This window comes from Ostrea edulis, chromosome 5 (genome assembly GCF_947568905.1).
Source record: "Ostrea edulis chromosome 5, xbOstEdul1.1, whole genome shotgun sequence".
NCBI classification, from domain to species: Eukaryota; Metazoa; Mollusca; class Bivalvia; order Ostreida; family Ostreidae; genus Ostrea; species Ostrea edulis.
In genome coordinates, this window is record NC_079168.1 from 34,583,419 (window position 1) to 34,606,736 (window position 23,318).

General features: G+C 34.6%; 1 protein-coding gene across 1 annotated transcript in view; it reads right to left on the reverse strand.

The window, feature by feature from the left end:
• Positions 1-22,287, reverse strand: part of LOC125651747 (CCAAT/enhancer-binding protein zeta-like) — a 36,181-nt gene extending 13,894 nt beyond the window's left edge. The window contains exons 1-6 of the mRNA XM_056165893.1: positions 22,165-22,287; positions 20,732-20,830; positions 20,524-20,594; positions 20,105-20,351; positions 6,157-6,256; positions 5,041-5,229 (exon numbers count right to left, since the gene is read on the reverse strand). Coding sequence (XP_056021868.1) covers positions 5,041-5,229; positions 6,157-6,256; positions 20,105-20,351; positions 20,524-20,594; positions 20,732-20,830; positions 22,165-22,248 — 790 coding nt within the window. The 5' untranslated portion in view covers positions 22,249-22,287. The remainder of the gene's footprint in view (positions 1-5,040; positions 5,230-6,156; positions 6,257-20,104; positions 20,352-20,523; positions 20,595-20,731; positions 20,831-22,164) is intronic.
• Between the last annotated feature and the right edge of the window lie 1,031 nt (positions 22,288-23,318).

Sequence of the window (23,318 nt, forward strand, 5' to 3'; positions counted from 1 at the left end):
GATTTATCAGACCTACAGTACAGATTTATCAGACCTACAGTATAGATTTATCAGACCTACAGTACAGATTTATCAGACCTACAATACAGATTTATCAGATCTTCAGGACAGATTTATCAGACCTACAGTACAGATTTATCAGACCTACAGTACAGATTTATCAGATGTTCAGGACAGATTTATCAGACCTACAGTACTGATTTATCAGACCTACAATACAGATTTATCAGACCTACAGTACAGATTTATCAGACCTACAGTAGATTTATCAGATCTTCAGGACAGATTTATCAGACCTACAGTACAGATTTATCAGACCTACAGTACTGATTTATCAGACCTACAGTACAGATTTATCAGACCTACAGTACTGATTTATCAGACCTACAGTACAGATTTATCAGACCTACAGTATAGATTTATCAGACCTACAGTACAGATTTATCAGACCTACAATACAGATTTATCAGATCTTCAGGACAGATTTATCAGACCTACAGTACAGATTTATCAGACCTACAGTACAGATTTATCAGATCTTCAGGACAGATTTATCAGACCTACAGTACTGATTTATCAGACCTACAATACAGATTTATCAGACCTACAGTACAGATTTATCAGACCTACAGTAGATTTATCAGATCTTCAGGACAGATTTATCAGACCTACAGTACAGATTTATCAGACCTACAGTACTGATTTATCAGACCTACAGTACAGATTTATCAGACCTACAGTACTGATTTATCAGACCTACAGTACAGATTTATCAGACCTACAATACAGATTTATCAGACCTACAATACAGATTTATCAGACCTACAGTACAGATTTATCAGACCTACAGTACTACAGTACAGATTTATCAGACCTACAATACAGATTTATCAGACCTACAATACAGATTTATCAGACCTACAGTACAGATTTATCAGACCTACAGTACAGATTTATCAGATCTTCAGTACTGATTTATCAGACCTACAGTATAGATTTATCAGACCTACAGTATAGATTTATCAGACCTACAGTACAGATTTATCAGACCTACAGTACAGATTTATCAGACCTACAATACAGATTTATCAGATCTTCAGGACAGATTTATCAGACCTACAGTACAGATTTATCAGACCTACAGTACAGATTTATCAGATCTTCAGGACAGATTTATCAGACCTACAGTACTGATTTATCAGACCTACAATACAGATTTATCAGACCTACAGTACAGATTTATCAGACCTACAGTAGATTTATCAGATCTTCAGGACAGATTTATCAGACCTACAGTACAGATTTATCAGACCTACAGTACTGATTTATCAGACCTACAGTACAGATTTATCAGACCTACAGTACTGATTTATCAGACCTACAGTACAGATTTATCAGACCTACAGTATAGATTTATCAGACCTACAGTACAGATTTATCAGACCTACAATACAGATTTATCAGATCTTCAGGACAGATTTATCAGACCTACAGTACAGATTTATCAGACCTACAATACAGATTTATCAGATCTTCAGGACAGATTTATCAGACCTACAGTACAGATTTATCAGACCTACAGTACAGATTTATCAGATCTTCAGGACAGATTTATCAGACCTACAGTACTGATTTATCAGACCTACAATACAGATTTATCAGACCTACAGTACAGATTTATCAGACCTACAGTAGATTTATCAGATCTTCAGGACAGATTTATCAGACCTACAGTACAGATTTATCAGACCTACAGTACTGATTTATCAGACCTACAGTACAGATTTATCAGACCTACAGTACTGATTTATCAGACCTACAGTACAGATTTATCAGACCTACAATACAGATTTATCAGACCTACAATACAGATTTATCAGACCTACAGTACAGATTTATCAGACCTACAATACTACAGTACAGATTTATCAGACCTACAATACAGATTTATCAGACCTACAATACAGATTTATCAGACCTACAGTACAGATTTATCAGACCTACAGTACAGATTTATCAGACCTACAGTACAGATTTATCAGACCTACAGTACTGATTTATCAGACCTACAGTACAGATTTATCAGACCTACAGTACTGATTTATCAGACCTACAGTACAGATTTATCAGACCTACAGTACAGATTTATCAGACCTACAGTACTACAGTACAGATTTATCAGACCTACAATACAGATTTATCAGACCTACAATACAGATTTATCAGACCTACAGTACAGATTTATCAGACCTACAGTACAGATTTATCAGACCTACAGTACAGATTTATCAGATCTTCAGTACTGATTTATCAGACCTACAGTATAGATTTATCAGACCTACAGTATAGATTTATCAGACCTACAGTATAGATTTATCAGACCTACAGTACAGATTTATCAGACCTACAGTACTGATTTATCAGACCTACAATACAGATTTATCAGATCTTCAGGACAGATTTATCAGACCTACAGTACAGATTTATCAGACCTACAGTACAGATTTATCAGATCTTCAGGACAGATTTATCAGACCTACAGTACTGATTTATCAGACCTACAATACAGATTTATCAGACCTACAGTACAGATTTATCAGACCTACAGTACAGATTTATCAGACCTACAGTAGATTTATCAGATCTTCAGGACAGATTTATCAGACCTACAGTACAGATTTATCAGACCTACAGTACTGATTTATCAGACCTACAGTACAGATTTATCAGACCTACAGTACTGATTTATCAGACCTACAGTACAGATTTATCAGACCTACAGTATAGATTTATCAGACCTACAGTACAGATTTATCAGACCTACAATACAGATTTATCAGATCTTCAGGACAGATTTATCAGACCTACAGTACAGATTTATCAGACCTACAATACAGATTTATCAGATCTTCAGGACAGATTTATCAGACCTACAGTACAGATTTATCAGACCTACAGTACAGATTTATCAGATGTTCAGGACAGATTTATCAGACCTACAGTACTGATTTATCAGACCTACAATACAGATTTATCAGACCTACAGTACAGATTTATCAGACCTACAGTAGATTTATCAGATCTTCAGGACAGATTTATCAGACCTACAGTACAGATTTATCAGACCTACAGTACTGATTTATCAGACCTACAGTACAGATTTATCAGACCTACAGTACTGATTTATCAGACCTACAGTACAGATTTATCAGACCTACAATACAGATTTATCAGACCTACAGTACAGATTTATCAGACCTACAGTACTACAGTACAGATTTATCAGACCTACAATACAGATTTATCAGACCTACAATACAGATTTATCAGACCTACAGTATAGATTTATCAGACCTACAGTACAGATTTATCAGACCTACAGTACAGATTTATCAGATCTTCAGTACTGATTTATCAGACCTACAGTATAGATTTATCAGACCTACAGTACAGATTTATCAGACCTACAGTACAGATTTATCAGACCTACAATACAGATTTATCAGACCTACAGTATAGATTTATCATACCTACAGTATAGATTTATCAGACCTACAATACAGATTTATCAGACCTACAGTACAGATTTATCAGACCTACAATACAGATTTATCAGATCTTCAGGACAGATTTATCAGACCTACAGTACAGATTTATCAGACCTACAATACAGATTTATCAGATCTTCAGGACAGATTTATCAGACCTACAGTACAGATTTATCAGACCTACAGTACAGATTTATCAGATGTTCAGGACAGATTTATCAGACCTACAGTACTGATTTATCAGACCTACAATACAGATTTATCAGACCTACAGTACAGATTTATCAGACCTACAGTAGATTTATCAGATCTTCAGGACAGATTTATCAGACCTACAGTACAGATTTATCAGACCTACAGTACTGATTTATCAGACCTACAGTACAGATTTATCAGACCTACAGTACTGATTTATCAGACCTACAGTACAGATTTATCAGACCTACAATACAGATTTATCAGACCTACAGTACAGATTTATCAGACCTACAGTACTACAGTACAGATTTATCAGACCTACAATACAGATTTATCAGACCTACAATACAGATTTATCAGACCTACAGTATAGATTTATCAGACCTACAGTACAGATTTATCAGACCTACAGTACAGATTTATCAGATCTTCAGTACTGATTTATCAGACCTACAGTATAGATTTATCAGACCTACAGTATAGATTTATCAGACCTACAGTACAGATTTATCAGACCTACAGTACAGATTTATCAGACCTACAATACAGATTTATCAGACCTACAGTATAGATTTATCATACCTACAGTATAGATTTATCAGACCTACAATACAGATTTATCAGACCTACAGTACAGATTTATCAGACCTACAGTACAGATTTATCAGACCTACAGTACAGATTTATCAGACCTAGAATACTGATTTATCAGACCTACAGTACAGATTTATCAGACCTACAGTATAGATTTATCAGACCTATAGTATAGATTTATCAGACCTATAGTATAGATTTATCAGACCTACAATACAGATTTATCAGACCTAGAATACTGATTTATCAGACCTACAGTACACATTTATCAGACCTACAGTATAGATTTATCAGACCTACAATACAGATTTATCAGACCTACAGTACAGATTTATCAGACCTACAGTATAGATTTATCAGACCTACAATACAGATTTATCAGACCTACAGTACAGATTTATCAGACCTACAGTACAGATTTATCAGACCTACAGTATAGATTTATCAGACCTACAGTACAGATTTATCAGACCTAGAATACTGATTTATCAGACCTACAGTACAGATTTATCAGACCTACAATACAGATTTATCAGACCTACAGTATAGATTTATCAGACCTACAATACAGATTTATCAGACCTACAGTACAGATTTATCAGACCTACAGTATAGATATATCAGACCTACAGTACAGATTTATCAGACCTACAGTACAGATTTATCAGACCTACAGTACTACAGTACATGAACTATTTACCTGCAGCAACCATGCTCTCCCGCTTGCTCTTCTTCCTGCACATGTTCAGGAGACTATCCAGGTTCTGTAGATTGTGGATTGGAGATTCCTGGACAAGCAGAGTCAGAGCCGCCACCTTGTCTGTGAGGGTCCCAGTGGTTAGAACGGTTTTAATCCACCTTGTCTCCGATTTCTTTGCATTCTCTCGCTCTATGTAAATTTCAAAATGTATTATCTGTTTCATAAGTTACAGTCCATACACTGCTTTTGGTTGCACAAGTATGCTATAGTCATTAAATGTCTGTAATCAAACAAGCGGCCCAAGGGCTTTGTAATTTTGAAATGAATTTTCTTCAATCTTTATTTCAATAAAAAAAAATTGACTCCATATTGTGCCCAAGCCTAACCATAAAGGGCCACATAGGGTCAAGACATAATCAAACTTGAATTGACACAACATGGGGATGTCTCAATACCAATATGAAGAACATGAATTGAACAAACTTGAATCTGCACTAACTGGGGATGCTTGTATATTAATGACTTATCACAGCCCTGTTATTGAGATGAAGATATCTAAAGATATTTCCCTATATTTTCCCCACGTACAACTTTGATCCCCTATGGTGGCCCCAACCTACCCCTAGAAACCATTTGAACAAACTTGAATCTACACTATGTGAGGAAGCTTTTATGTGAATTTAAACTTTTCCGGCCCTGTTGTTCTTAAAAAGATTTTTAAATGATCCCACCCTATTTTTGCCTTTTCTTGATTATCTCCTCTTTGAAGAGAGCATGCCCCTTCACTTAAACCTTTACCCAAGGATAATTTATGCCAAGTTCGATTGAAATTGGTCAAGTGGTTTTGGAGAAGATGTCAAAATGTCAAAAAATTTATGGACAGTTGGTAAGACTGATGAACACACACCTGACAAAACCTGATCAGAAAAGTTCACGAGCTTTCAACTCAAAAAAACCTACCAAAATGATATAATTTTTTCCTCTCTTGTAACACAACGATTAAATCAGGACATGCAAAATCAACGTGTGAAAATTTCATTTCTAAATGATTGTGGTTTTTATACACTATAATAAGCAAATTATCATTGGCAAGAGAACAAATTATTTCATTCTTACGTCTGAGATACACAGACACTTCATCTTCCAATAATTTTGATGCAAAAGACTCCAGCTGTTCTTCCAAATCAGATGGCAGGGATGTTATTTCCTCAACATCCTAATAGAAATATACAACATAAGCCTCCATAGAATTGAAAGATAACATACATGAACTGTACTGATTTTAAATTTCATGCTGCAGAAAAATTCTGTCATATTTTGAATACAGAAACAGACAAGAATATCATTCCAAATTAAAACATCACTAACAAATTAAAACATCACTAACAAATTAAAACATCACTAACAAATTAAAACATTAAAACGTCACTAACAAACTAGTTCTAATTGTAACGGGGACCGTTACAGATGTTCCCCAAACCTCCCCCAATTAAAAAGTGATGTCCTTGTGAATCTATAGGAAAAAATCATTTTATTTTAGCCTTTAATTACATGTACTACGTTCAATATGGTCATTTCAGTACCAAGAAATGAAAGAAAGCGTTGCACGTGCATACACGCGCACGCGTGTATGATTCCGAATTTTTGTTGATGTCGTTCAACAGGCATTTGTATCATATACCCACAGTATGAATTTCATAACGTTTCCACCAAATATAAGGAAGTTATAGCGATTTTAAAATCGTCCAATCAGAAATCAGCACACGTGCATGCACGTGATGAGCAGTAATTCTAACCACAGCAATTTGTAAGGAGTACCAAGATACATCTAAACCCCTAATATGAATAGAATTTGCTGAAAAACAAAAACGTTATCGTCCTTTAAAAATTGAACATTTAAAAAATGTTGCACGCGCATGCGCGTGGGCATTTTTTGTTACACCAACATATAGATACACATATTGTCTACATATGCTGTGAATATCATCTCATTCGCTTCATAAATAAGATAGTTACAAACGTTTTAGCATTATCCAATCAAAATGAAGCGCACGTGCATGCGCGTGCAAATTGGTAATTTTGACTATGTAAATCAGTTAAGGGTCTCAATATCTACCTATGATATGAATTTCAAGCCATTTCAATGAACAACAAAAAAGTTAGACTGATTCCAAAGTTAGCGTACAAATTTTGTAATGCGCGTGCACGCGCATGCGTGCGCGTGCTGGCAAAATAACTATTATTTTTCATATGTACAAATGATATACTATCATCCTATTTAGGTTTTATATCGCTTCCTTCAATATTCTGATTTTCCATTTTTTGTACCAAAATTGCAATGCACGTGCGCGCGCGTGCATGCACGTGCAAACAAAATGACTATCACTATGCACATCTACAAACGCTATACTATCATCCTGGAAAGTTTCATATCGATCCCTTTTGTAGTTTCTGAGAACACTACCGGACAAAAAAGTACCGGAGAAAAAGAATAATAATAACTAGTTCTAATTGTAACGGGGACCGTTACATATGTTCCCCAAACCTCCCCCAATTAAAAAGCGATGTCCTTGTGAATCTATAGCAAAAAATCATTTTATTTTAGCCTTTAATTACATGTACTACGTTCAGTATGGTCATTTCAGTACCAAAAAAAATGAAAGAAAGCGTTGCACGCGCATACACGCGCACGCGTGTATGATTCCGAATTTTTGTTGATGTCGTTCAACAGGCATGTGTATCATATACCCACAGTGTGAATTTCATAACGTTTCCACCAAATATAAGGAAGTTATAGCGATTTTAAAATCGTCCAATCAGAATTCAGCACACGTGCATGCACGTGCTGAGCAGTAATTCTAACCACAGCAATTTGTAAGGAGTACCAAGACACATCTAAACCATTAATATCAATAGAATTTGATGAAAAACAAAAACGTTATTGTCCTTTAAAAACTGAACATTTGAAAAACATTGCACGCGCATGCGCGTGTTAGTTGGCCCTTTTTATTACACCAATATATAGATACACGTATTTTCTACATATGCTGTGAATATCATCTCATTCGCTTCGTAAATAAGATAGTTACAGACGTTTTAGTACTATCCAATCAAAATGAAGCGCACGTGCATGCGCGTGCAAATTGATAATTTTGACCATGAAAATCAGTTAAGGGTCTCAATATCTACCTATGATATGAATATCAAGCCATTTCAATGAACAACAAAAAAGTTAAACTGATTCCAAAGTTAGTGTACAAATTTTGTAATGCACGTGCACGCGTATGCGTGCGCGTGAAGACAAAATAACTATCATTTTTCATATCTACAAATGATATACTATCATCCTATTTAGGTTTCATATCGATCCCTTTAATATTCTGATTTTCCATTTTTTGTACCAAAATTGCAGTGCACGTGCGCGCGCGTGCATGCACGTGAAGACAAAATGACTATCACTATGCACATCTACAAACGCTATACTATTATCCTGGAAAGTTTCATATCGATCCCTTTTGTAGTTTTTGAGAACACTACCGGACAAAAAAGTACCGGAGAAAAAGAATAATAAAAATAATAATAATAATAATAAGAAACAGAGTAAAAACAATATGTTCCCAAACTTTGTTTGGGGAACATAATAATAACTAGACACTCATTACTAGTAATGAGTAGGTCTTCCGTTAGACCACTTCCGGTTAAGAGCTTTCTATTCCTACGAAAACCATTTAAATGTATCAGAAAATGTGCCTTAACAGTGAATGAGAAATGTATTATCGAATTTTTTACTCCTTTCTCGTAACTTCCGGTGACGACCGGAAGTACTATTCAGATGCGTTTTCCTATAAATGACATCGAATCTTTACTGTCTATATTCCCTGAAAATTTCACGTCTCTATCTGAAAGAGTTCTCAACAAAAACAAGAAGACTAAAGAAAGAAAAAGTAGCAAGTTACTACCGACCGGAAGTCAATTTTGAAAAACAAAATTATCAAAACTCTAGAAGTTGATACTTTTATTAAGACATGTGAAAATCATATGAAAGACTTCAAATATAAACGAGATTTATGGGGACAAAGAGACGAAAAGTAAAAAGATATTTTATCAAGAAACCGGAAGTAGTCGTTTTGACCACCGACAGACTCAATATTATTTTGACACTTTGAAAGAGAGTTGATAAACTAGGATAGGTTTCAATTTAAAAGAAAAAGTTTGAAATTTGCGATTCTTTCCATCACTTCCGGTGACGACAGGAAGTGACGGTCGACATGTTCAACCCCCTACTGCACGCTTACAAACGGAGATTGATCATTCCTGAATATATGATGAACCTATATCTTACCTTTTCCAAGAAAAGTGCTGGACAAAATTCCTTTTGAGAAACAGAAAATCGGCCCTATTTTCCGACCGGAAGTGAATTTTGTAAAACAAAAATACCTATAGCAAGGTCATTTCATAAGACATTATTCCTGAAAATTTCAAGAAAATATATCCAGCCATCTCTCAGAAATCACTCGAAGAAATTGGAAAATCAACATTTTTTCAAATACTTCCGGTATAGACCGGAAGTGACGGACGAAAAAATTGAATGCATGTGTACAATGGACTAATGCTAGTTGATCAACTCTACAAGTTTCAAACGTCTATCTATATTCATTATTGAGAAACTGAAAAAACAAGGTTTGAATATGTCCACCCCATATCTCACGACCGGAAGTGAATTTTAGAAAAATATTTAAATACATAATCTAGACAATTATAGTGTCTATAACATACCTGAAATTCAAATCATGAACTTGTTTTATGACCGAGATTTATGGCACTGAAAAATGAGAGAATGAATAATCTTTCTTTGATATAACCGGAAGTTGGAGTTTCAACTTCCGGTGGGGTCAACATTTTTTGAGAATTGGAACAAGACCTAGTAAACCGATATAGGTTTCAATTTGAAAGAAAAAAGTTTGAAATTTATGATTCATCAATCACTTCCGGTGACGACCGGAAGTGACGGCCAACATTTTTAACCCCCTATTGCACGCCTACAAAGTGAGATCTATCAACTCTGAAAATTTGGTGACTCTATCTTTTACCGTTTCTGAGAAAAACGCTGGACAACGAAAACAGCTAATAAGCCGTATTTGCCGACCGGAAGTAAATTTTACAAAAATATTTGACGTTACTTTAGACATTTATAGTGACTATTATATATGTCAAACTCAACTCATTAACTAGTTTCATGACCGAGATTTATGGCACTGAAAAATGAGAGAATGAATAGTCTTTCTTTGATATAACCGGAAGTTGGAGATTCAACTTCCGGTGGGGTCAACATTTTTTGAGAATTAGAACGAGATATAGTAAATCAAAGTAGGTTTCAATTTGAAAGAAAAAAGTTTGAAATTGATGATTTATTTGATCACTTCCGGTGACGACCGGAAGTGACGGCGACAAAAAATATTACGTGCATGCACCATAGAGAAAATACATCTATCATCCCTGAAACTTTCATTCGATTATCTTTAGTGGTTTTCAAGTTTACCCCCGGACAAAGTTTCTTTCAAAAACCGGAAAATCGGACGTATCTGACGAACGGAAGTGAATTTTGAAAAAATGAAAAAAATGCCTCGAGGTACCATCGTTCCCTATAACCTGTGAAAGTTTCAGGAAAATCCATCCAACGGTCTCGGAGACGAAAGGGAAAAAAAAAATAATAATAATAATAATAAGAAAAAACAGTAGAATCACTAGAAGGTCTTCCGTTGGAAACGGAAGACCTTAACTAGACACTCATTACTAGTAATGAGTAGGTCTTCCGTTAGACCACTTCCGGTAAAGAGCTTTCTGTTCCTACGAAAACCATTTAAATATATCAGAAAATAAGCCTTAACAATGAATAAGAAATGTATTATCGAACTTTTTACTCCTTTCTCGTAACTTCCGGTAATGACCGGAAGTACTATTCAGATGCGTTTTCCTATAAATGACAGCGACTCTTTACTGTCTATATTCCCTGAAAATTTCACGTCTCTATCTGAAAGAGTTCTCAAAAAAAGAAGTAAACCTAAGAAAGAAAAAGTAGTAGGTTACCACCGACCGGAAGTCAATTTTGAAAAACAAAATTATCAAAACTTTAGAAGTTGATACTTTTATTAAGACATGTGAAAATCATATGAAAGACTTCAAATATAAGCGAGATTTATGGGGACAAAGAGACAAAAATTAAAAAGGTATTTTATCAAGAAACCGGAAGTAGTCGTTTTGACTACCGACAGACTCAATATTCTTTTGACACTTTGAAAGAGAGTTAATAAACTAGTATAGGTTTCAATTTGAAGGAAAAAGTTTGAAATTTGCGATTCTTTCCATCACTTCCGGTGACGACAGGAAGTGACGGTCGACATGTTCAACCCCCTACTGCACGCCTCCAAACGGAGATTGATCATCCCTGAATATTTGATGAACCTATATTTTACCTTTCCCAAGAAAAATGCTGGACAAAATTTCTTTGGAGAAACAGAAAATCGGCCATATTTTCCGACCGGAAGTAAATTTTGTAAAAACAAAAATAATTATAGCAAGGTCATTTCATAACACATTATTCCTGAAAATTTCAGCCATCTCTGGAAATCACTCGAAGAAATCGGAAAATCGACATTTTTCAAATACTTCCGGTATAGACCGGAAATGACGGACGAAAAAATTGAATGTATGTGTACAATGGACTAATGTTAGTTGATCAACTCTAGAAGTTTCAAGCGTCTATCTATATTCATTATTGAGAAACTGAAAAAGCAAGGTTTGAATATGTTCACCCCATATCTCACGACCAGAAGTGAATTTTACAAAAATATTTCAATTTACACTAGACATTTATAATGTCTATAACATATGTAAAATTCAAATCATTAACTTGTTTTATGACCGAGATTTATGGCACTGAAAAATGAGAGAATGAATAGTTTTTCTTTCATATAACCGGAAGTTGGAGATTCAACTTCCGGTGGGGTCAATAGTTTTTGAGAATTAGAACGAGACCTAATAAACCGATATAGGTTTCAATTTGAAAGAAAAAAGTTTGAAATTTATGATTTATTAATCACTTCCGGTGACGACCGGAAGTGACGGCCGACATTCTTACCCCCCTACTGCACCCCTACAAAGTGAGATCTATTAACTCTGAAATTTTGGTGACTCTATCTTTTACCGTTTCTGAGAAAAACGATTGACAACGAAAACAGCTAATAAGCCGTATTTGCCGACCGGAAGTGAATTTTACAAAAATATTTGACGTTACTTTAGACATTTATAGTGACTATAATATATGTAAAACTCAACTTATTAACTAGTTTCATGACCAAGATTTATGGCACTGAAAAATGAGAGAATGAATAGTCTTTCTTTGATATAACCGGAAGTTGGAGATTCAACTTCCGGTGGGGTCAACATTTTTTGAGAATTAGAACGAGATATAGTAAACCAAAGTAGGTTTCAATTTGAAAGAAAAAAGTTTGAAATTGATGATTTATTTGATCACTTCCGGTGACGACCGGAAGTGACGGCGACAAAAAACATTACGTGCATGCACCATAGAGAAAATAGATCTATCATCCCTGAAAGTTTCATTCGATTATCTTTAGTGGTTTTCAAGTTTACCCCCGGACAAAGTTTCTTTCAAAAACCGGAAAATCGGACGTATCTGACGAACGGAAGTGAATTTTGAAAAAATGAAAAAAATGCCTCGAGGTACCATCGTTGTCTATAACCTGTGAAAGTTTCAGGAAAATCCATCCAGCGGTCTCGGAGACGAAAGGGAAAAAAAAAAATAATAATAATAATAATAATAAACAGTAGAATCACTAGAAGGTCTTCCGTTGGAAACGGAAGACCTTAACTAGAAACTCATTACTAGTAATGAGTAGGTCTTCCGTTTGTTCACTTCAGGTAAAGAGTTTTCTGATCCTACAAAAACCATTTCAATGTATCAGAAAATGTGCCTTAACAATGAATGAGAAATGTATTATCGAAATTTTTACTCCTCTCTCGTAACTTCCGGTGACGACCGGAAGTACTATTCAGATGTGTTTTCCTATAAATGAGAGCGACTCTTTACTGTTGATATTCCCTGATAATTTCACGTCTCTATCTGAAAGAGTTCTCAACAAAAAGAAGTAGACTAAAGAAAGAAAAAGTAGTAGGTTACTACCGACCGGAAGTCAATTTTGAAAAACAAAATTATCAAAACTTTAGAAGTTGATACTTTTATTAAGACATGTGAAAATCATATGAAAGACTTCAATTATAAGCGAGATTTATGGGGAGAAAGAGACGAAAAGTAAAAAGGGATTTTATGAAGAAACCGGAAGTAGTTGTTTTGACTACCGACAGAGTCAATATTCTTTTGACACTTTGAAAGAGAGTTAATAAACTAGTATAGGTTTCAATTTGAAAGAAAAAGTTTGAAATTTGCGATTCTTTCCATCACTTCCGGTGACGACAGGAAGTGAGGGTCGACATGTTCAACCCCCTACTGCACTCTTACAAACGGAGATTGATCATCCCTGAATATTTGATGAACCTATGTTTTACCTTTTCGAAGTAAAATGCTGGACAAAATTCCTTTTGAGAAACAGAAAATCGGCCATATTTCCGGACCGGAAGTGAATTTTGTAAAAACAAAAATAATTATAGCAAGGTCATTTCATCAGACATTATTCCTGAAAATATCAAGAAAATATATCCAGACTCGAAGAAATCGGAAAATCGACATTTTTTCAAATACTTCCGGTAGAGACCGGAAGTGACGGATGAAAAAATTGAATGTATGTGTACATTGGACTAATGTTAGTTGATCAACTCTAGAAGTTTCAAGCATCTATCTATATTCATTATTGAGAAAGTGAAAAGACAAGGTTTGAATATGTCCACCCCATATCTCACGACCGGAAGTGAATTTTACAAAAATATTTAAATATACTCTAGACATTTATAGTATCTATAACATATATAAAATTCAAATCATTAACTTGTTTCATGACCGAGATTTATGGCACTGAAAAATGAGAGAATGAGTGGGCTTTCTTTGATATAACCGGAAGTTGAAGATTCAACTTCCGGTGGGGTCAACATTTTTTGAGAATTAGAACGAGATATAGTAAACCAAAGTAGGTTTCAATTTGAAAGAAAAAAGTTTGAAATTGATGATTTATTTAATCACTTCCGGTGACGACCGGAAGTGACGGCGACAAAAAATGATACGTGCATGCACCATAGAGAATATAGATCTATCATCCCTGAAAGTTTCATTCGATTATCTTTAGTGGTTTTCAAGTTTACCCCCGGACAAAGTTTCGTTCAAAAACCGGAAAATCGGACGTATCTGACGAACGGAAGTGAATTTTGAAAAAATGAAAAAAATGCCTCGAGGTACCATCGTTGTCTATAACCTGTGAAAGTTTCAGGAAAATCCATCCAGCGGTCTCGGAGACGAAAGGGAAAAAAAAAAATAATAATAATAATAATAATAAACAGTAGAATCACTAGAAGGTCTTCCGTTGGAAACGGAAGACCTTAATAACTAGAAACTCATTACTAGTAATGAGTAGGTCTTCCGTTTGTTCACTTCAGGTAAAGAGTTTTCTGATCCTACAAAAACCATTCAAATATATCAGAGAATGTACTTTAACAATAAATGAGAAGTGTATTATCGAATTTTTTACTCATTTCTTGTAACTTCCGGTGACGACCGGAAGTACTATTCAGATGTGTTTTCCTATAAATGAGAGCGACTCTTTACTGTTTATATTCCCTGAAAATTTCACGTCTCTATCTGAAAGAGTTCTCAACAAAAAGAAGTAGACTAAAGAAAGAGAAAGTAGTAGGTTACTACCGACCGGAAGTCAATTTTGAAAAACAAAATATCATCAAAACTCTAGAAGTTGATACTTTTTATTAAGACATGTGAAAATCATATGAAAGACTTCAAATATAAGCGAGATTTATGGGGAGAAAGAGACAAAAAGAAAAAAGGTATTTTATGAAGAAACCGGAAGTAGTTGTTTTGACTACCGACAGACTCAATATTCTTTTGACACTTTGAAAGAGAGTTAATAAACTAGTATAGGTTTCAATTTGAAAGAAAAAGTTTGAAATTTGCGATTCTTTCCATCACTTCCGGTGACGACAGGAAGTGAGGGTCGACATGTTCAACCCCCTACTGCACTCTTACAAACGGAGATTGATCATCCCTGAATATTTGATGAACCTATGTTTTACCTTTTCGAAGTAAAATGCTGGACAAAATTCCTTTTGAGAAACAGAAAATCGGCCATATTTCCGGACCGGAAGTGAATTTTGTAAAAACAAAAATAATTATAGCAAGGTCATTTCATCAGACATTATTCCTGAAAATATCAAGAAAATATATCCAGACTCGAAGAAATCGGAAAATCGACATTTTTTCAAATACTTCCGGTAGAGACCGGAAGTGACGGATGAAAAAATTGAATGTATGTGTACATTGGACTAATGTTAGTTGATCAACTCTAGAAGTTTCAAGCATCTATCTATATTCATTATTGAGAAAGTGAAAAGACAAGGTTTGAATATGTCCACCCCATATCTCACGACCGGAAGTGAATTTTACAAAAATATTTAAATATACTCTAGACATTTATAGTATCTATAACATATATAAAATTCAAATCATTAACTTGTTTCATGACCGAGATTTATGGCACTGAAAAATGAGAGAATGAATAGTCTTTCTTTGATATAACCGGAAGTTGGAAATTCAACTTCCGGTGGGGTCAACATTTTTTGAGAATTAGAACGAGACCTAGAAAACCGATATAGGTTTCAATTTGAAAGAAAAAAGTTTGAAATTTATGATTCATTAATCACTTCCGGTGACGACCGGAAGTGACGGCCGACATTCTTAACCCACTACTGCACGCCTACAAAGTGAGATCTATTCACTCTGAAAATTTGGTGACTCTATCTTTTACTGTTTCTGAGAAAAACGCTAGACAACGAAAACAGCTAATAAGCCGTATTTGCCGACCGGAAGTGAATTTTACAAAAATATTTGACGTTACTCTAGACATTTATAGTGACTATAACATATGTAAAACTCAACTCATTAACTAGTTTCATGACCGAGATTTATGGCACTGAAAAATGAGAGAATGAGTGGGCTTTCTTTGATATAACCGGAAGTTGAAGATTCAACTTCCGGTGGGGTCAACATTTTTTGAGAATTAGAACGAGATATAGTAAACCAAAGTAGGTTTCAATTTGAAAGAAAAAAGTTTGAAATTGATGATTTATTTAATCACTTCCGGTGACGACCGGAAGTGACGGCGACAAAAAATGATACGTGCATGCACCATAGAGAATATAGATCTATCATCCCTGAAAGTTTCATTCGATTATCTTTAGTGGTTTTCAAGTTTACCCCCGGACAAAGTTTCTTTCAAAAACCGGAAAATCGGACGTATCTGACGAACGGAAGTGAATTTTGAAAAAATGAAAAAAATGCCTCGAGGTACCATCGTTGTCTATAACCTGTGAAAGTTTCAGGAAAATCCATCCAGCGGTCTCGGAGACGAAAGGGAAAAAAAAATAATAATAATAATAATAATAATAAACAGTAGAATCACTAGAAGGTCTTCCGTTGGAAACGGAAGACCTTAATAACTAGAAACTCATTACTAGTAATGAGTAGGTCTTCCGTTTGTTCACTTCAGGTAAAGAGTTTTCTGATCCTACAAAAACCATTCAAATATATCAGAGAATGTACTTTAACAATAAATGAGAAGTGTATTATCGAATTTTTTACTCATTTCTTGTAACTTCCGGTGACGACCGGAAGTACTATTCAGATGTGTTTTCCTATAAATGAGAGCGACTCTTTACTGTTTATATTCCCTGAAAATTTCACGTCTCTATCTGAAAGAGTTCTCAACAAAAAGAAGTAGACTAAAGAAAGAGAAAGTAGTAGGTTACTACCGACCGGAAGTCAATTTTGAAAAACAAAATCATCAAAACTCTAGAAGTTGATACTTTTTATTGAGACATGTGAAAATCATATGAAAGACTTCAAATATAAGCGAGATTTATGGGGAGAAAGAGACAAAAAGAAAAAAGGTATTTTATGAAGAAACCGGAAGTAGTTGTTTTGACTACCGACAGACTCAATATTCTTTTGACACTTTGAAAGAGAGTTAATAAACTAGTATAGGTTTCAATTTGAAAGAAAAAGTTTGAAATTTGCGATTCCTTCAATCACTTCCGGTGACGACAGGAAGTGACGGTTCAACCCCCTACTGCACGCTTATAAACGGAGATTGATTATCCCTGAATATTTGATGAACCTATATTTTACCTTTTCCAAGAAAAATGCTGGACAAAATTCCTTTTGAGAGACAGAATATCGGCCATATTTTTCGACCGGAAGTGAATTTTGTAAAAACAAAAATAATTATAGCAAGGTCATTTCATAAGACATTATTCCTGAAAATTTCAAGAAAATATATCCAGCCATCTCTGAGAAATCACTCGAAGAAATCGGAAAATCGACATTTTTTAAAACACTTCCGGTATAGACCGGAAGTGACGGACGAAAAAATTGAATGTATGTGTACAATGGACTAATGTTAGTTAATCAACTCGACAAGTTTCAAGCGTCTATCTATATTCATTATTGAGAAACTGAAAAAACAAGGCTTCAATATATCCACCCCATATCTCACGACCAGAAGTGAATTTTACAAAAATATTTAAGTATACTCTAGACATGTATAGTGTCTCTAACATATGTAAAATTCAAATCATTAACTTGTTTTATGACCGAGATTTATGGCACTGAAAAATGAGAGAATGAATAGTCTTTCTTTGATATAACCGGAAGTTGGAGATTCAACTTCCGGTGGGGTCAACATTTTTTGATAATTAGAACGAGACCTAGTAAACCGATATAGGTTTCAATTTGAAAGAAAAAAGTTTGAAATTGATGATTAATTTAATCACTTCCGGTGACGACCGGAAGTGACGGCCGACATTCTTAACCCCCTACTGCACGCCTACAAAGTAAGATCTATTAACTCTGAAAATTTGATGACTGTATCTTTAACCGTTTCTGAGAAAAACGCTGTACAACGAAAACAGCTCATAAGCCGTATTTGCCGACCGGAAGTGAATTTTACAAAAATATTTGACGTTACTCTAGACATTTATAGTGACTATAATATATGTAAAACTCAACTCATTAACTGGTTTCATGACCAAGATTTATGGCACTGAAAAATGAGAGAATGAATAGTCTTTCTTTGATATAACCGGAAGTTGGAGATTCAACTTCCGGTGGGATCAACATTTTTTGAGAATTAGAACTAGACCTAGTAAAACGATATAGGTTTCAATTTGAAAGAAAAAAGTTTGAAATTGATGATTTATTTAATCACTTCCGGTGACGACCGGAAGTGACGGCGACAAAAAATATTACGTGCATGCACCATAGAGAAGATAGATCTGTCATCCCTGAAAGTTTCATTCGATTATCTTTTGTGGTTTTCAAGTTTACCCCCGGACAAAGTTTCTTTCAAAAACCGGAAAATCGGACGTATCTGACGAACGGAAGTAAATTTTGAAAAAATGAAAAAAATGCCTCGAGGTACCATCGTTGTCTATAACCTGTGAAAGTTTCAGGAAAATCCATCCAACGGTTTAGGAGACGAAAGGGAAAAAAAAAAAAAAAATAATAATAATAATAATAATTAGTTCTAATTGTAACGGGGACCGTTACAGATGTTCCCCAAACCTCCCCCAATTAAAAAGTGATGTCCTTGTGAATCTATAGGAAAAAATCATTTTATTTTAGCCTTTAATTACATGTACTACGTTCAATATGGTCATTTCAGTACCAAGAAATGAAAGAAAGCGTTGCACGTGCATACACGCGCACGCGTGTATGATTCCGAATTTTTGTTGATGTCGTTCAACAGGCATTTGTATCATATACCCACAGTATGAATTTCATAACGTTTCCACCAAATATAAGGAAGTTATAGTGATTTTAAAATCGTCCAATCAGAAATCAGCACACGTGCATGCACGTGATGAGCAGTAATTCTAACCACAGCAATTTGTAAGGAGTACCAAGATACATCTAAACCCCTAATATGAATAGAATTTGATGAAAAACAAAAACGTTATCGTCCTTTAAAAATTGAACATTTAAAAAACGTTGCACGCGCATGCGCGTTGGCATTTTTTGTTACACCAACATATAGATACACATATTGTCTACATATGCTGTGAATATCATCTCATTCGCTTCATAAATAAGATAGTTACAAACGTTTTAGCATTATCCAATCAAAATGAAGCGCACGTGCATGCGCGTGCAAATTGGTAATTTTGACCATGCAAATCAGTTAAGGGTCTCAATATCTACCTATGATATGAATTTCAAACCATTTCAATGAACAACAAAAAAGTTAGACTGATTCCAAAGTTAGCGTACAAATTTTGTAATGCGCGTGCACGCGCATGCGTGCGCGTGCTGGCAAAATAACTATTATTTTTCATATGTACAAATGATATACTATCATCCTATTTAGGTTTTATATCGCTTCCTTCAATATTCTGATTTTCCATTTTTTGTACCAAAATTGCAATGCACGTGCGCGCGCGTGCATGCACGTGCAAACAAAATGACTATCACTATGCACATCTACAAACGCTATACTATCATCCTGGAAAGTTTCATATCGATCCCTTTTGTAGTTCCTGAGAACACTACCGGACAAAAAAGTACCGGAGAAAAAGAAGAATAATAATAATAATAATAATAATAATAAGAAACAGAGTAAAAACAATATGTTCCCAAACTTTGTTTGGGGAACATAATAATAAACAGCAGAATCACTAGAAGGTCTTCCGTTGGAAACGGAAGACCTTAATAATAAGAAACAGAGTAAAAACAATATGTTCCCAAACTTTGTTTGGGGAACATAATTAAAACATCACTAACAAATAAAAAAAACTGTATCTAATTCAAAGATACCTCCTCCTCAAAGCTCTCCTGACCAGGTTTAACCAGCAGATAGGATCTTGACGTATAAAGAGACTGATGGGTTTTCAAACTCCAGCCTTTACTTTTCTGTAAGTTTGATGTTGTGCTTGATATCTCCTCATGCTGAATCTTGTATTTGTTTTTCTGCTTCTTCTTTGCCCCTGGTGGAGGTTCTTCTTGCACTTCAGTTTCTTCTGAGCCAGGTATAGTTGCAAGTTTCTTGTTCTTCTTCTTCTTCCTGTATTTTTTTTGTACAAATGATACAACAATGAGATATTGCTGAAGAGTGTTTGAATTTGTTTAAGATAATGCAGAGACTCAATTATTACAACACAGATAATTCAAATGAGGTTATGATGTATGCATAACAGTTTTAACTTTCTGAACAGCTTTTGATCTAGAATGCTAACCCTTTATCCTCCTCTGGCTCATCTTCAGCAAACTGTTCACGAATTCCAAGATTCTTTATAAAATCTATGATCTGAAAAAGAAATTGGTATAGACATGAAACATAATAAACTGAGACAGTATTATGAAGTGATTCATACCTTTCTCTTAAAGTGTCGTTATAGTAGCCATATATACATCAATTATTTAATGATTAAGGCATCAGTTTACCTCATCCCTCTTAATTCCATCTTCATGTCCGCTGTCATCAAAGACATCAATTATTTCTTCATCACTTTCATCTATTCCTTTCAACAACTGAATATCATTCTATCAATAAAGAAAACTATGTCAAGTAACAAGACAACTATAAACATGTGAAAAATTGCATCAATTCACAAGGCTACTGTAAACCAACCCATTCGTGGTGTGTTCATGACAAAATACTTTTCACATATTTTGTGGATATTTCTTATACATGAATAAAATTTGTTTCAAAACATACAGAGTTCTTTCATTATTTGAGAGGGAATAAAGAACAGAATGCCATTTCATTCTGTCCTATATTCTATAGAAAATCGGATTGGTCTATAACAATCGAAATACCTATAGACCGACTTGTCTATAGGAATTCTGAGTAAAAAAAACTGGTTTCCTGCCGCTTATTAAACATATATGAGAAGCAGAACCAGTTTATAGATATTACGCTAAACGAAACCTAGTAGAAGTGACTCAGATGAGGAATCAGACTGAAACTGAGTTGGAACAAAATGAAAAATAAAACTGAATTCTAATTGAAAAGCTTGTGCATGCAATTGAAAAAGAATATAATTAAAATATCATGAACGAATTACCAAAATCAAATTTGTGTCTATTATTTATTTTTTAATAACAATGAATATTTCATGTTAAATTTTGGTCTATAGGAATTTGTTGTGGTCTATAGGAAATGAAATGACTATGGACCGAAAGTCTATAAGACTTTAAAGTTAGTTTCGCACACTGTTCGATTGATTTATCTTTGGTTGATTTTCCTCACGAGTCATGCAACTGGGGGGGAGGGGGGGGGGGCATTTTTAGCATGCCAAAATAAATTAATCCTTTCCATTTCAAGACATCCAATGATTAATTTCAATACTCCATATTTTTAATACAATAACCAGATTTTAGGCCATCACTTTCTTATGAAAATCTGTGGCTCCAAAAATGTACCGAGGTTGACAGAGTGGAGTGTTACAAAAAAAACTTAAATTTACACTAAATGTCGAGTTTGCTCCTGTCAAGGAAGAAGACATAATTATATGCTATGCTTCATGTAGTAACTGTCTTCGTCCATCATTTTTAAATAGTTACTTTTCAACAAAACAATGAAAATTACCGTAAAGGCGTAATAGAGGGGTTTTTATTCAGTAAAGAGGTGTTCGAGCTCTAGAGTGATTGTCTCGGTTCAGAAGTTCAGATGAAGGGTCCACAGGGTTTATTCTATAGATAACAGTTTGCTCGGATTGTGTCAAAACCTTGTGGAAGGGTCCGCAGACCACAGGTCCTGTGACACTGACACAAGTGTCGGCGATATTTCATTAAATAAAATGTATGTAAAACTGTGTCGACAAAAATATTGGCACCATGCACTGACATCATGCATTAAGATTTAAATAAATCACCTTATCTCCACCAAGTTCACCGACAATCTTAATATCTAGATCAAACTCTTTCACACGTGTTTTGGTTTTCTTTTTTGACGCCATCTTTTTTTTAGTAACGTCTAAAACCACGAACGTTGGAATTCTATCATCCGGATCTTATCCATCAAAGTACAGAATGCACTCCTGGAAGTTGAACTTTTTCAAACGGTCAACAAAAAATTAATTACTGTATTTATCAAAGTAATTCCGCTGGGTTCATTTTAATTTCTTATTGTCATTTGGATTTTTTTTCTTGATACAAAAAAAAAAAAAAATCAAATCGGTTTCTGGTCAGCATAAAACAGTATTTACAGTAATTCCATACTTGCAGTTTTACCTGATCAATACAAAAGTGTATTTATTTAACTTATTATTCATTATTCTTCTATAGCTTAGACTTTTGAAATAGTTTATCTTTAACAAGATTCTTCACAATAACTATCGGAAAAGACTCCAACAAAATTTATGTTCCTATTATGCATAAATCTAAATAAATCATTGATTTTGTAAAATCTGATGAGATCACAGGAGGGTAAAATATGATATATGGAAACTTAATTCTATACTGTTATCAAAGAACTCTTGTCCAATCCTTTTCTTGTGAATTTACATCTTAGTAATAAAACATGCTCAAACCAACGATATGCCAACGTCAATTGTGCACAGATTTTCAGTCGATATAATCTTCTCAGAAAAAACATCTTTTAAAACCAAGTCAGAAATTAGATTTGTCGGAGTGACAACGATTGACATTTGTCCCCGTCCAATGGCCACAACTCTACCAAAAGTTATTTCGACCGAACCCTAGCTGCAGACCTGCCATGATAAAATATCGGTACAAACCTGGTCTGTCTCGATTCAATATTTTCCAGAGAGCTACAGGATTGCAGCTAACCGGACTCATACAAACATTTGACCTGCGTATATGCTCATGATATATCTAGGCCTATATCCCGATTTCAGTTAAAGATATTCAACCACGACCGAGATAATGAGCGGGAAATATGAATTGTTTAAAATTTCAAGACCAAGAGACACAACTCTGTCAAAAATTGTTCAGCCAGGGCCAAACACAAACTTAACCCTGGATATTCCCATGATGTATCCATATACCAAATTTTGATTGAATGATT